The sequence below is a fragment of the Semicossyphus pulcher genome, unplaced genomic scaffold (genome assembly GCF_022749685.1).
Source record: "Semicossyphus pulcher isolate SPU_LCO1_2020_fin unplaced genomic scaffold, fSemPul1.0.p SCAF_17, whole genome shotgun sequence".
In the NCBI taxonomy this organism is placed as follows: domain Eukaryota; kingdom Metazoa; phylum Chordata; class Actinopteri; order Labriformes; family Labridae; genus Semicossyphus; species Semicossyphus pulcher.
Genome location: NW_027211681.1, coordinates 24,044,201 through 24,056,661, shown reverse-complemented (window position 1 = coordinate 24,056,661; position 12,461 = coordinate 24,044,201). Strand labels below are relative to the sequence as shown.

The window sequence follows — 12,461 nt, the reverse complement described above, 5'->3', positions numbered from 1 at the left end:
ACAAAGCTTCATTTTGACTTTTGTACAAGTCTGCATTATGATGTTGAAAGTTCAGCAAAGGTAAGACCCGTTAATTAAAGTCAGTCACATGAAAAACGGGTTCTTTTTCTGTAAGTAATGCAGCACGTGGAAAAGGAAGACGTTCATCGCTAACCGCCGGCTACATGGCCCGGCATGTTCACAGGTGTCCCCAGAGGCTATATCGTCATCAGACTATATAAGACTATATATTGGATGGGATCCAAGATTGGCATTGCCATAATGACAATGTTGGTATGCTAATATTCAGTATGTACGTATTTATATTTAGTGATAATCTAACCAATAACTGTAGAGATATTTCACACTGGACTAAAGGGTTGGACCAATTGAATGTGCACAGATTTGGCTTTGGCTTTGACGTTCTGTGGCAGGCTTCTCTAAATCTAAGAGCGTATGTGTGTGTGTGTACGTGTTTGTGTTTACCTGTAGTATTTGGCATCGGTCTGAGGAGCAGTCGATGTTCTCACAGGGCTGGTACATTCCCAGGGTCACGCAGTTCAACAGGATCACCATGATGCTCACGCGTTCGAACCACGTGGAAACACTGAGAGTTAAGGAGAACAGAGTGACACAGAACAGGAAACAGAGGACAAAGAAGCAGCCACTTTTCATACATCATTTCTAAACCCATTAAGCCATAATTTTATAATTAGCTAAGTGATGAATGGTGATAAATAGGTGTGGGTTTCAGTGTGACTCCCTGCACATGCTTTTCTTTTCCATAATGATAACAGGAAGGGAAAGAGTTGACAGACCCATTCAAAGACTGCATTGCTGCTTTAGTACTACGGTAGAACTCCAACCATTGGCTGGATGTCCACACTTAATGTGGGTGAAGTTTCAAATCTGAAGGTAAGAGTATGTTGGAGTAATCCCCAGGCATCTCAGCTCAGTCTGCAGGCTGCTGTGAACGTCAGGTTTCACACAGGTTTTTCTACATGCAGCACTTTGTGACGTCACAAAGTGCAGCCTCAGCAGGCCAGGGCGGGGTTTCTTAAAGGGACAGAGCTGACTGAGTCATTCAGGCAGAGGCTGTATGAGGGCCTGCACAGAGCAGAGCAGGGAGTATTTTTAACTCCTCAACAAAGTTGTTTTGTTGCCTAAACATTACAAAACTTCGACATCACAACATTATCCATGTGATAGTTATTTATGCACATCCATGCATGCTTTATTTTGAAAGTTTAACCTACATTTTCTATTTATTTTGCTGACCTGAATGCTTTATTTTGAAACTCTGACCAGACATTTCATATCTAGTATTGCTTCCTAAACCATGGAGCCCTGCGCAAGCAAAACTGATGCCAGAGAGGTAACTGCGATGGCCAACACATTCTCATACCTGGTCAGCAAATAGCGCAATTTTGCTATGGCCCCTCAACATCTCATACAGATGCACAAGATAGTATCTGTTCTCTTCTATTCCTACATGTGGTTTACTTGGAATGGTCTGTTTGGTTAGGTTTAGGCGCTGTTAAGCGTTAAGTTTCAAGGTACCCTTTAGCAGATGTTTTAAGTTACCCTTTTACATCTGCTTTAAGGTCTATCTTCTCCCTTCCCGAATCCAGATTTGGTTATGTTCAGGCTCAAAATAACTTGGTTAAGTGCAGGAAACACATGGTGTGTTTTGATAATAGCTCAATGCTGACTTTTTGTGTCGCACAGGACTCAGACCCCAGTCTCCAAGGTGAAAGTCCTGCTTTGTTCAACCCATCCATTGTCCCCAACTGCCAACCCAAGCGTACTTTATCGGTCTCTTTAGGAAGTCACTCAGAGAGGTTGCTCTTTTGTCTGTAAATGCTGTGGGTGGGTTTACATAGGAGTGGGTTGAAAGCCCGGTGCACCTGAGAGTGACTGTGACGGAGTATCATTGACTGGATCATCATATGTTGAAGCGTAGGGCAACTGTCCAAAGCTGCTGTGTTTTCCGTTCTTACAGAACAGCGTCAAATCACCCCTGTGGTCCTCTTCCTTCCAGAACATTTTCACCAATGTGTTACAAAACACTTCAACAGCTTCAAAGTTATCCCTTTGTTAAACTGTAGAAACTGTAGCAACATTAGAGCAATGAAAGGTGAACCTTGCAGAGTCCAATTCAGTCACAAAATTATAGCACAGCTCTGACTTTTAAGGCCGGTCATCATTTTTCTTTTCTCACTGCTGTCCAAATGTTGCTGTTAAAGCCTTAAGAAGAGATATAAGAGAGGATGTAGCAGCAATGAATGTATGTTTACGACGTGGACACTGTTAAACAAGCAATTGCCCATTTCACTCTATTACTCCCCCGACGCTCACACACACACACATCCCCAAAGAAAGCCAGCTGAACAAGCTCTAACAGATGCTGGGTACGTCTAACAGAAATGAATTCTACCATTATCTGCAAAACACCCATCTGACCCTACTTGTTCAGCAGTTCCTATGAGGAGTCTGACCACTCAGACTAAGCTGAAGAACGGACGACAGACAACAGAGTCATTGCCAAATGTTTGCAAAGTACCACCGCTTGTTTAGAGGAAAGGTTAACAGAGCGAGCAGAACATGCCAAACGAAGCTGCATCCCGGAGAGAAAGGAACAGAAACAAAGCAAGCAGAGTGTGTCGGAGCGATTCAATATGCATTTCGTAGTGTGTTCAGGGAGCGAGCGCACTGCTTGGCTAACAAGCGTGTGAGGGAGGATGTGCTGTAATAGCCCAGGAGGTCCAATCCCTCCCCGAGGCGGTACACCACAGGATGCTGAAATGTTCCCCCCAGCAGACTACAACACAGGAGCAACTTCAGCAAAAGAGAAATGGAACCCGTTCTGTTCTCTCTGAGCTCACCACAGCGCAGGACTGAACAGACAGAATTCCCACAAAGGCTTAAATCCTCAACATGTTTCTCTTGGCCCGGCCTGAACCCTCCGTGAAAGACGTGCGCTACTGTAGATATCACAGCACGGATAAAGATAGGCTGTGAGTGGGCAAAACACATGCATACACATAAACACACAGATGAACACATGCACACAAACACCCACTCATTAACACACACACACACACACACACACACGAGCAGAAGAGCACAAATACGGATATTTGCACGTGCAACATGTTCTAAAACATAAAACGCTCACACTCGCCCGCCCACACATGAGCACACGTTCAAACACACGCCTTCAATTGTGCGTACTAAGTCTCACATTAAGTCCAACATTAAATCAATGTGTGTCAGCTGATGGGGATCATTCAAAGAGAAATATTCAGCACTGCTGGAAGGCAGTAACATAGCTGCAGTGTTTACATGACATCTAATACATCCAACCTAACGAACTGTACGGCCAAACCAACATCACACACGGCGATTACAGTAATGTGAGAAAGATCCATTAGGAAAATATACACTTTATCTTCTGAACTGAATCATGATGCATAAAACTCAATGTGCCTGAACTTAAATCAAACACCACCTTACATTCAGTAGAAGTATTAAGTTAAACTGCAGAGAAATAGGCAGAATAAGATATCTCAGTACATTAAGATAAAATGTGCTCATAGAAGAAACTAAATTGGATATAAATGCCTGTGAGGTGAGATCATAGGTTATTCAGAGGTTTAGATTTGTCAGGGGTCGGCTGAGTTTGGCTTATTTGTGTGTTAAAGATATAATAAGTTTTTCATTTAAATAAATGTCTGTTAAGTCACTATGTATTGCCGAATGTGGTAACACAATGGTGATTGAGCCTGTGGCCCACTGATGAAAGCCTTTGCATTTGCAGTATCACAGACTGGGTGCAACTTTCATGAAAAAAAAACACAAGTTAGTGACGCATTTTCCATCAGCCAGCAGTAGTTGATCTGCCAGAGAGGTAGGCGGAGCTAAGCGGCTGCTTCTCCGCTCTCTGCAAGTGTTGCGGGTAAACAGTAATCTACTATGGCTGAACAAACAAAGAAAAGATGGATGACTACAGATACAACTTCAACAAGAAGTGAAAATCCAAAGAAAAAGAAACAAACTCAGTCTAAAACGAAAGCGACCGTCAGCCAGGAAAATCAAGGTGCCGCTAAATACAATAAAACTGAGATCTTTGAATTTAAAACTTAGGACTAAGACTACATGACCTGGGTAGAGATACATATGGGAAATTAAAACAAATAGTTTGCTTTCATTTACAGACACTGGCGTACAAAGCGTGACTGGACTCGAGCCACCGACTGAAGAGCAGTCACCCGATGACCTCCTCTAATAAAACAACTTAGGGAAGAGAAACAACTTATTCTATTGTGTAATATGTTATTGGAAGTTCTGCACAATATCATCATCTCATCCCTGGTCATCAAATTAACGCTTCTTCCTGCCACCCTCGGTTGTCTCTAACAGAAATAAATGTCCTGCATTGCTTGAATCATCCATCGCCCCTGAACGCCACAGCAAGCAGACTCTATGTTTCCTCTATCTCACCTCATTTCTTACAGAACTGACAGCAGGAGCAGTCGCTCTGAGCATCTGAGATCGCTGCAGATGGATCCAAATTGGCTCACGATTAAGTGGGTTATATAGGAACTTTAGTTCATTAGGTGTAATATGAAGTACGATTAGTGAACGAGAGGAGCCTGAAAAAAAAAAGAATTTCAGGTCCACTTACAAATGAAACAAATATTCAAAGTACGCTATCATTCCACAGGCAGGCACACACTGCAGGCTAACAGGCACACTTTCACTCACACACACACTTTTGCAGCTTCAGCTATTCTCCTCTGCTGGCCCTTCCTAATGAGGACAGAGATATCATCCGCAGGTGTCACTGAGCTGGTGCTGAAGCCCTTCAGGCAGCGCCTGTGAACACACCACCTAGAAAGCGCAGCCTTTCCAATCTGATGCACATTTTAATGTGAAAGCATGGCCGGATAAAACTGCAGGTCAGCGCTTTCTTATTTCCCCCAGTCTAAGTAATGATGACAGCCCATGGGCTAACGCTTTAAGGATTATCTCTGGGTTATTTTCTCTGCCAAATGCTTTCTTTTCAAAGCAGCTTCTACGAGTCGTCCAGCTTTCCAGTTTCACTTTTCATGAACGCTGCTTCTACATGATCTGCCTTTAACAATGTGCAGGAGTCTGTCTGCCTCAACTTCTGAAAAATGAGTCAATTAGTGGAGGTGCCTTCGAGGAAGCTCTGCATCATTTTTTTTATTCCCCCTCACAGAGACGCATGCACACACGCTGCAAATCAACACCGCAACGTGGTGGAGGATGAGGTGGAATTCAAAGCTCCAATAACAGACAGACAGCTGAAGATTCACTCAGACACCGTTTCTTTCTTTAACCTTTTTTCTTTTTAAACCGAGGAGTGATTCCAGAGTAGGTTTCATGCAGAGGCGGTCGTTTACTACCTGAAGCTGCCGGGAACACCTACAGTATTTCAATGTGGGCCACAGAGCAGCTCCATTAAAATAGCTGGGAGTTACAGTGTGACTGATAGGGCTTTCTCACAGCTTTCTGATGTCAAAAAGTGAAGAATTTACACTTTGCACTAATAGATTTTTTTGCCATGTTGAAGTGGAAAGCTTCTACAAGAGCATTCAAGCAATGTTTGGGCAAATAAACCTGCCATAAACAGAAGTACTCAGATTTTATATCTTTAAAGTAAAATACCAGTTCAATACAAGTTTGCTGGCAAATTTTACTTGACCCCTTTTTTGCACCTTTAGTCTGCCCCGCCCTTATTTTTAAAAAGATTCAGACCAGATGGAGGCGCAGGAAGAGAGGTAGTACCAGAGCACAGTCAACAGCTATCTAAATAGCGAAGCCGAAAGGACTGGGCATGGGTGTGTAGTATGGTTTAAGGATTGTCTTACATGTGTGGCCAACTTGCACTAACCGGGTAACTCATCAAAGAAGATACACAAACCTAAAACCTTGCAGCAAACCTAAAGCAACAAAAATGTCCTGGAATTAGAGGCAATAAGGATCAACAGCAGACAAAAATGTCACTGTCCGAGTCACCATTTTTGCTTCCAGAACTTCGACACTTTGTCTCAAATCACCAACTGTGGCAACTTGTTTGTGTGTATAAAAAGCAAACCCTGCATAATGACAGGCGGCCTTTACAGTGTTATATGTGTAAAAAAAAAGGCTTGTGATTCTCATTCTTAAAGTGGTTATCTCGAAGATCTCCTGGCTGACGGTCGCATTCCTTTTTAGACTGTTTGACTTCATCTAAGCGTCGAGTTTGTTTCTTTATTGTTGAAGTTGTATCTGTAGTCATCCATCTTTTCTTTGTTTGTTCAGCCATAGTAGATTACTGTTTACTCGCAACACTTGCAGAGACCGGAAAAGCAGCCACTTAGCACCAGAAACCCAGTCCATAATACTGCAAATGAAAAGGCTTTCATCAGTGGGCTAGGCTCAACCACTATTGTGTTACCTCATTCGGCGACAGATAGTGACTTAACAGACATTTATTTAAATGAAAGGGAGGGGAAACTGTTTTAGGTTATGATTATTTTCATTTTTGATTAATCTTTACATTTTTTTCCCAATGAATCAGGTCTTTCAAATGTAAAAAAAATGCCCTCGCTAGCTCTGAAAATCGCCTTGAAATTGCTCTTTTTGTTCGATCAACACTCAAAGCTGTTCAAAAACCCAAAAGACATCGCGTTAACAGTAACATTTCAAAACATAGAGGCGTTTTAATCAATCAATAGATGAAATATTTAATGAATAAACTTTAGCGGTTTAACTTATTACAGCCCTTCGACATTTTTCTGACATCCCCTAGTCAACACCCACACAGTAAAGATCCGGCCCAAAGTTCCAGAAGCAGATTCAGTTACACCGGGCACCTGTCTGGAAACAAATCAAAGATTTTAAAAGGCCACATAGAACTGAGTGACACTGGAGACCGTTACCCAAAAGATGTGGATGTGTCTGAACCCTCAGTGTGACAGAGCTGGAACGAGCTGAGAGGCTGAGAGTGCGTGGCAGCGGGGGCTAAATGAATTCTTAATACCTCGCTGCGTGGCGTCACTCTTTCTCCCCCTCTCTCAATGTCTCTCTGCCTTCTTCCCTCCCTCGCCCTCGCTCGCTTGTTTTTTATTGTATCCAGAGAGACACGCTGGAGGCAAACGACCCCCGGTTTCCACAGCAACCAATCGACTATCAAATGAGTAAATAGTCACGAAGAGACGGATTAAGAGAGAGAGAAAGATGAGAGGAGAGAGGGAGCAAGGGGGATAGTCATTTTGGTTTGGGGGATGTGTTGCACTAAATTACTTTTCTTCCCCTGCTAATGCTAAAGAATGCTTTCCCGATTCATTCATTCATTCATCCTGCGGCAACCTAAGCCATAGACCTCTCATCAGCCAACAACCTCAAGTCAGTAACATTGTCAATATAATTAGTCACTTTGATTTAACAGAGAAACACTTAAAGTTTGGACTGTAATTACTTAACTGTGCTGCTCTCAGCACATTCAACATAAAGCCATTTATTCTAACATCGTTTCCTGCTTTTCTTTCCTGTTCTTTTGTTCTTTCTTTAAACATTTATCTCCCCTCAAAATGTTCTCACAAAGCCATCCATCTTTCAGTTTCCCACTCTCTCTATCCATCTATCCTCTTCCTCCCTCCATCACTATACAATGCCTGAGAGGCTGACAGGTCTTTTTCTTTCCTGGAATTTTCCATCAGGGGGTTCTTCGATCCATTACAGCTGACTGGTTAAAGGGTGGATGGAGTGTGTGTTTGTGTGTGTGTGTGTGTGTGTGTGTGTTTGCAGTAGTTTTTGTATATATACATATATATATATATATATGTGTGTGTGTGTGTGTGTGTGTGTGTGTTGGACAGCCGAAAATGTCATGGGATATCACACGGTGATGCTTCACAGCGTCTCATGTCAGCTCCTCTTTCCTCCGAGCTGTCAGGTCAGAACAGTTGCACACACACTCACACACACTCACACACACTCACACACACAGGTAGTAAAGGTTATGTTGATAATTGTCAGGATGACCGTTTACAACAGGAGCTATAAATTGTTCTATGAGTCTGTCATTTATCATCAGCCTGCTGCCCTCTGTGATATTAAGCAGTCATTTCTTACTTATGTCTTCTTTCGTCCTCACATGTTCACACTGCGGACATTTCTCTCAAATGTTGGCTTATTGTTCAACCGCTGTGTTACAGTGTGTAGGTCAAATCTAACGAATCGTTATCATTGCACTGTTTCTCGATTGATCAGAAATTTAGCCACTCACTAACTTATATTATCATAACCAAGAAAGATGCTGAAAGCTAATATTGCTGTTTGGTAACGGTAAAGGCATACCTTTTTAGCTAACATTAGGGTAGCTAGGAAGTAGTTGAATGCTAGCTGTAGCTGTTGTCTTATGGCAGCTAACAAGCTGTCAAATATATTGTTTTACTTTGAAATATGGCCCACCACTTTGTCACTACCAATTGTCTTTTAATTCCCCCATTAATCCTGAAGCCGGGAAACGACAGCAGTTGTCAGATACCCCACATTTATACGACACACAGAGCCTCTCACTCTGAGTGTGATGTCAGAGGAAAATGGCCACCTGGTGAATTTAGTGAATTGAAATACAATTTATTTATTTATTTTTACTATGACTATTATCATTCAGCATGCGTATTTGTATAGTATTAAAGTGTGTGTTTGTGTATTTATTTTCAGTGTATATATACACATATATGACTTTCTCATTTTAATTTTAAGTAATTATTATTTATTTTATTTTATTTTGTTTGGCCAATGAGGATACATTTCTATCAATAAGTGTGACCATCCGTCACAAGCTTTGCAGCCTCTTCCTGGTCTGGCTAATGCTGAGATGTCTCCATGCAATAATAGGAAGTAGCCAGCGTGCTGTCGCCTATTGGTTTTTGGACTACAGTTTTAAATCCTCCATTTTGGCATTTAGACCGACGCAATCTTTTAAAATCCAGAAGTGACCGTATGTTGATGAGAGAGTGAATGAGCTGAGGTGATGGCACCCACCGGTCAGTTAAAGCAGCTATGCCTATTAAACTAGTGAGTTATGTAAAATGTCATCTTGGTACAGTTTACATAAAGAGGAAATTAGCTATGGAGACCAAAGCCAGTTTTTGTACAAGGCTCTAAACATGTTTAACTCTACAGTAAAGCTGGGCATTATAATGTCCGTCTCCATGGAAATTGACTCACTTTTGGAGCTAGTGGCCGCTCATGGAACTGCAGTTTTGAGGCTTTCACTTTAATCTCTGAGACTCAACTTTTCCTGACTCTCTCCGTCTGTATCACTCCTTCTCTCAGAATCAGTAATACTTTCTTTATCCGGGGGGGACAAACATGAGCAACTGTAACACGCTGCATGGGGACTTTTGCACACTCTCTCTGAGATTTCCAGTGCACAGCTGCTATATGATTCTTTAAGACAGGCTCTGCCCTGCTGCTGTGGCAACCAGCGCTGACACAAAAATATGATGCCCCTCGTGATCGATGCTGCTCGCCAAAAACTACGTGCACACACAAACAGGGGATTCACGGTTTAAGTGAGATTATTAGTGTTCAATGAATCCATTTGCCAGTCCATCACCCGGAAATAGACTGAGGTAGATAAACTGCAGCAACAGGGAGGCCTGAAGGAAAAGGATAGATTAAGTTCTCCTGGTTTACCACCAGCTGCCAACTAAGGTGTCTTTCAGCAGTGATGCTCAGATATGAGGAAAGGAGGTAGCAGGGAAATACTCTGTGTGCATTTACAGATTGAATCCTGCTTGTAACACAGGAACAGACACAAACATGCACTCTTCCTTTAGACCATCTGGTGGGATTTTCTGTGCTTTTCTGTCTCACTTGTTTTTCTCTCTCTCTCGGTCTGTGATGTAGCATGGTGGTAATATGATGCGGATGTTAAGTGTGTAGGCTTCCTCTCCTGCCCACGACCACCGTTACACACTATTTCTATCCTCCAACGCCGCCAGGCTTGTGAGCAAAAACCAGAGCAACAGAATGACCACCAATTACGCAATGCAACCACTGACAGAGCTAAAAATACTGGGACCAGTGTGTGTCTGTGTGTGTGGGTGTGTCTGTGTGTGTGTGTGTGGGATTTTATGATGTATTTTAACATACAAATCAATCAAATAAAAACTTTAACATATTTTGCTATCGGTGAATATCTGCTCGTTTTTCAAGGCTTATTCAAGAATTCCCAGAAGCTGCTCTCACTTCATGCTGAGTGCAGAAGACGTGGCTTCCTAAATAGAGCAAGGTGATGAGGACAAATGGAGGAAATGAACCGTAATAGAAAAACCACAAAAGAAGGAAGGAGAGTGAGAGATTGGGTGTATAACAAATGTTTACCTGGCTCTGCCTGCAGCTGTAAAACCTCATTCAAGAATATCATTGGATTGTGATGATTTGGGATGCATCAAGCCAATACTCACATGGCATACCGGAGCAATACTGAGTCACATAGGTGGATCAGGTATCAGTGACAGTGGAGCCAATCCCAGGCCCACCAAGTCAACTCTATACTATGTTTACATCTACATGCTTGTACAACATCATGCGTCAGCAGCATGCTGGGACAGAGGGAGCTGCTCCGTTTGCCTGGAGGGAGCTAAAGGGGAAGGGTGCTGCTCTCGTAGTGACCTGCGGCGGGTCTTGTGTGTGTACTAGGGCCGTCACTTTTCCCAAAAATCAAGTTCGAACAAATTCAACGTGATATGGTATTACTAACGTCAAAAACTATTTACTACATATTGGGTTCGCAGTGGTACATACGCCACTTCTGAGGTGTGTTGAGTGACAGTGGGGTGGTAGAGCGAGTGAGAGACAACGGAGGTGTGTGTGCACGAGTTACGTGAGGTGTCTGGGACCGGAGCAGCGGAAGAGCAGAGAAAAGAGCGATCAGTAAACAACAGAACTAGCTACAGCTTCGGCCGTGGAGCAGAACAACAAGAAGTCTCCCCTGTGCTTTCTGACTACGTCGGGACACTGAAGCAGGAAAAGTGACGACGGCTTGACTCTGTAGTTTCCGCCATTGGTTTGTAGCAGGCAGCGTATTATTGCCATCTGTTGGAATACAAGGCTCACTACTTTAAAGGTGACAGGAGACCGTACTGAGTAGTAACGGGAAAAACATTAGGTAGCGGGGGCTTTGATGTTGCGTGTTGCCATAGCGAGGAGTTTGACTGACAGCCAATCATGACAATCAGATACCGGGGAGCTTTTTGAGTCGTCCAATCCCAGTTTGCGCTGCATACATACTTGACATTTAGACAGAAACTTGAGAGTGTTGAATTTTATCATTTTCTATTTAACAGCTAACATTCAAACTTATGAACACACTCAAGTCATCCGAGTCATCATGCCTCAAGTCCAAGTCGAGTCCCAAGTCATCAAAACAGTGACTCAAGTCGACTCAAGTCCAAGTCACCAAGTCTCAAGTCCACATCTCTGGCAAGCGCTATCTGCTGTGCTTGAATTTGAATTCGATCACATCATTACCGTTGGAAGCATTAATCCCACCAGGCTCGAACTATATGTCGAATTTAGCTTGAACAGTGACGGCCCTAGTGTGTAAGGTCACAGGTTTTCTCCTGTCCTTTTTCCTGATTTTTGGTCGTGTTGTGTCTTAAGTCTTATCGACCTGCTTCGCGTGGTATTAATAAAGTTAGAACTACAAATGGAGCTGTTTTTCGCACTCGTATGGTGGACTACAATCTCCATCTCCTTGGGCGTTACCATCAGCTTTGCGCAGACTGCAGCAGTCTTCCACAAGGCCACATCGCCATGACATTAGCTTTGACCACTTGTCTCTCTTCATTTCTCCTCCATCCGATCATGTCTTTTCTCCTTTTAGATATCTGCCTCACTTTCTGCACAGCTCCGACGTCTTTCTCTCTATGCAGGGAAGTTAAATAGTCCTAACACGTTAGAATGACTGTTGCCCTCTGCAGTTTTGTATTGTTTGGCATCCTCATAATTTGGCTGAAACATAACAAGGTGACACATTAATATTCATGATCTTCGCAGCGGGAACAAAGTGTGGTATCTGCCGGGATGAGTAGCACTTTCAGCGGGGACTAAATTGAGACACTCATTTCGATTCACTGAACAAAGGTACACAAACGCACTCGTACAAACAAACACACACAGACACATTAGCGCATGCCAGTCAACACCATGCAGATAGCAATCATCGGAGGCGAGCGGTAATGACAGACTAATGACCGTCATTTAGCAAACTTAGGAGAACGGCTTCATTTGGGTTTCTCTCAGTTTCTCACTCGTTGTCTGTCTGAAAGTTTATCACCAGTGTCCTATATAAAAATATATTATCTTGATTAAATATATTATGTTTAATTCAATTGCATATCCTTATGTAAACTGACAATCATCTGTGCAGTTTTCCGACATATCTCTCCTCA

The 12,461-nt window shown here is 42.7% G+C and overlaps 1 protein-coding gene across 1 annotated transcript in view; it reads right to left on the bottom strand.

Annotated features, from left to right (window-relative positions):
- LOC138595049 (voltage-dependent T-type calcium channel subunit alpha-1I-like) overlaps positions 1-12,461 on the bottom strand; it is a 197,237-nt gene that overhangs the window by 162,195 nt on the left and 22,581 nt on the right. Inside the window, exon 2 of the mRNA XM_069666367.1 lies at positions 466-577. Within this exon, the coding sequence (XP_069522468.1) occupies positions 466-577 (112 nt within the window). The remainder of the gene's footprint in view (positions 1-465; positions 578-12,461) is intronic.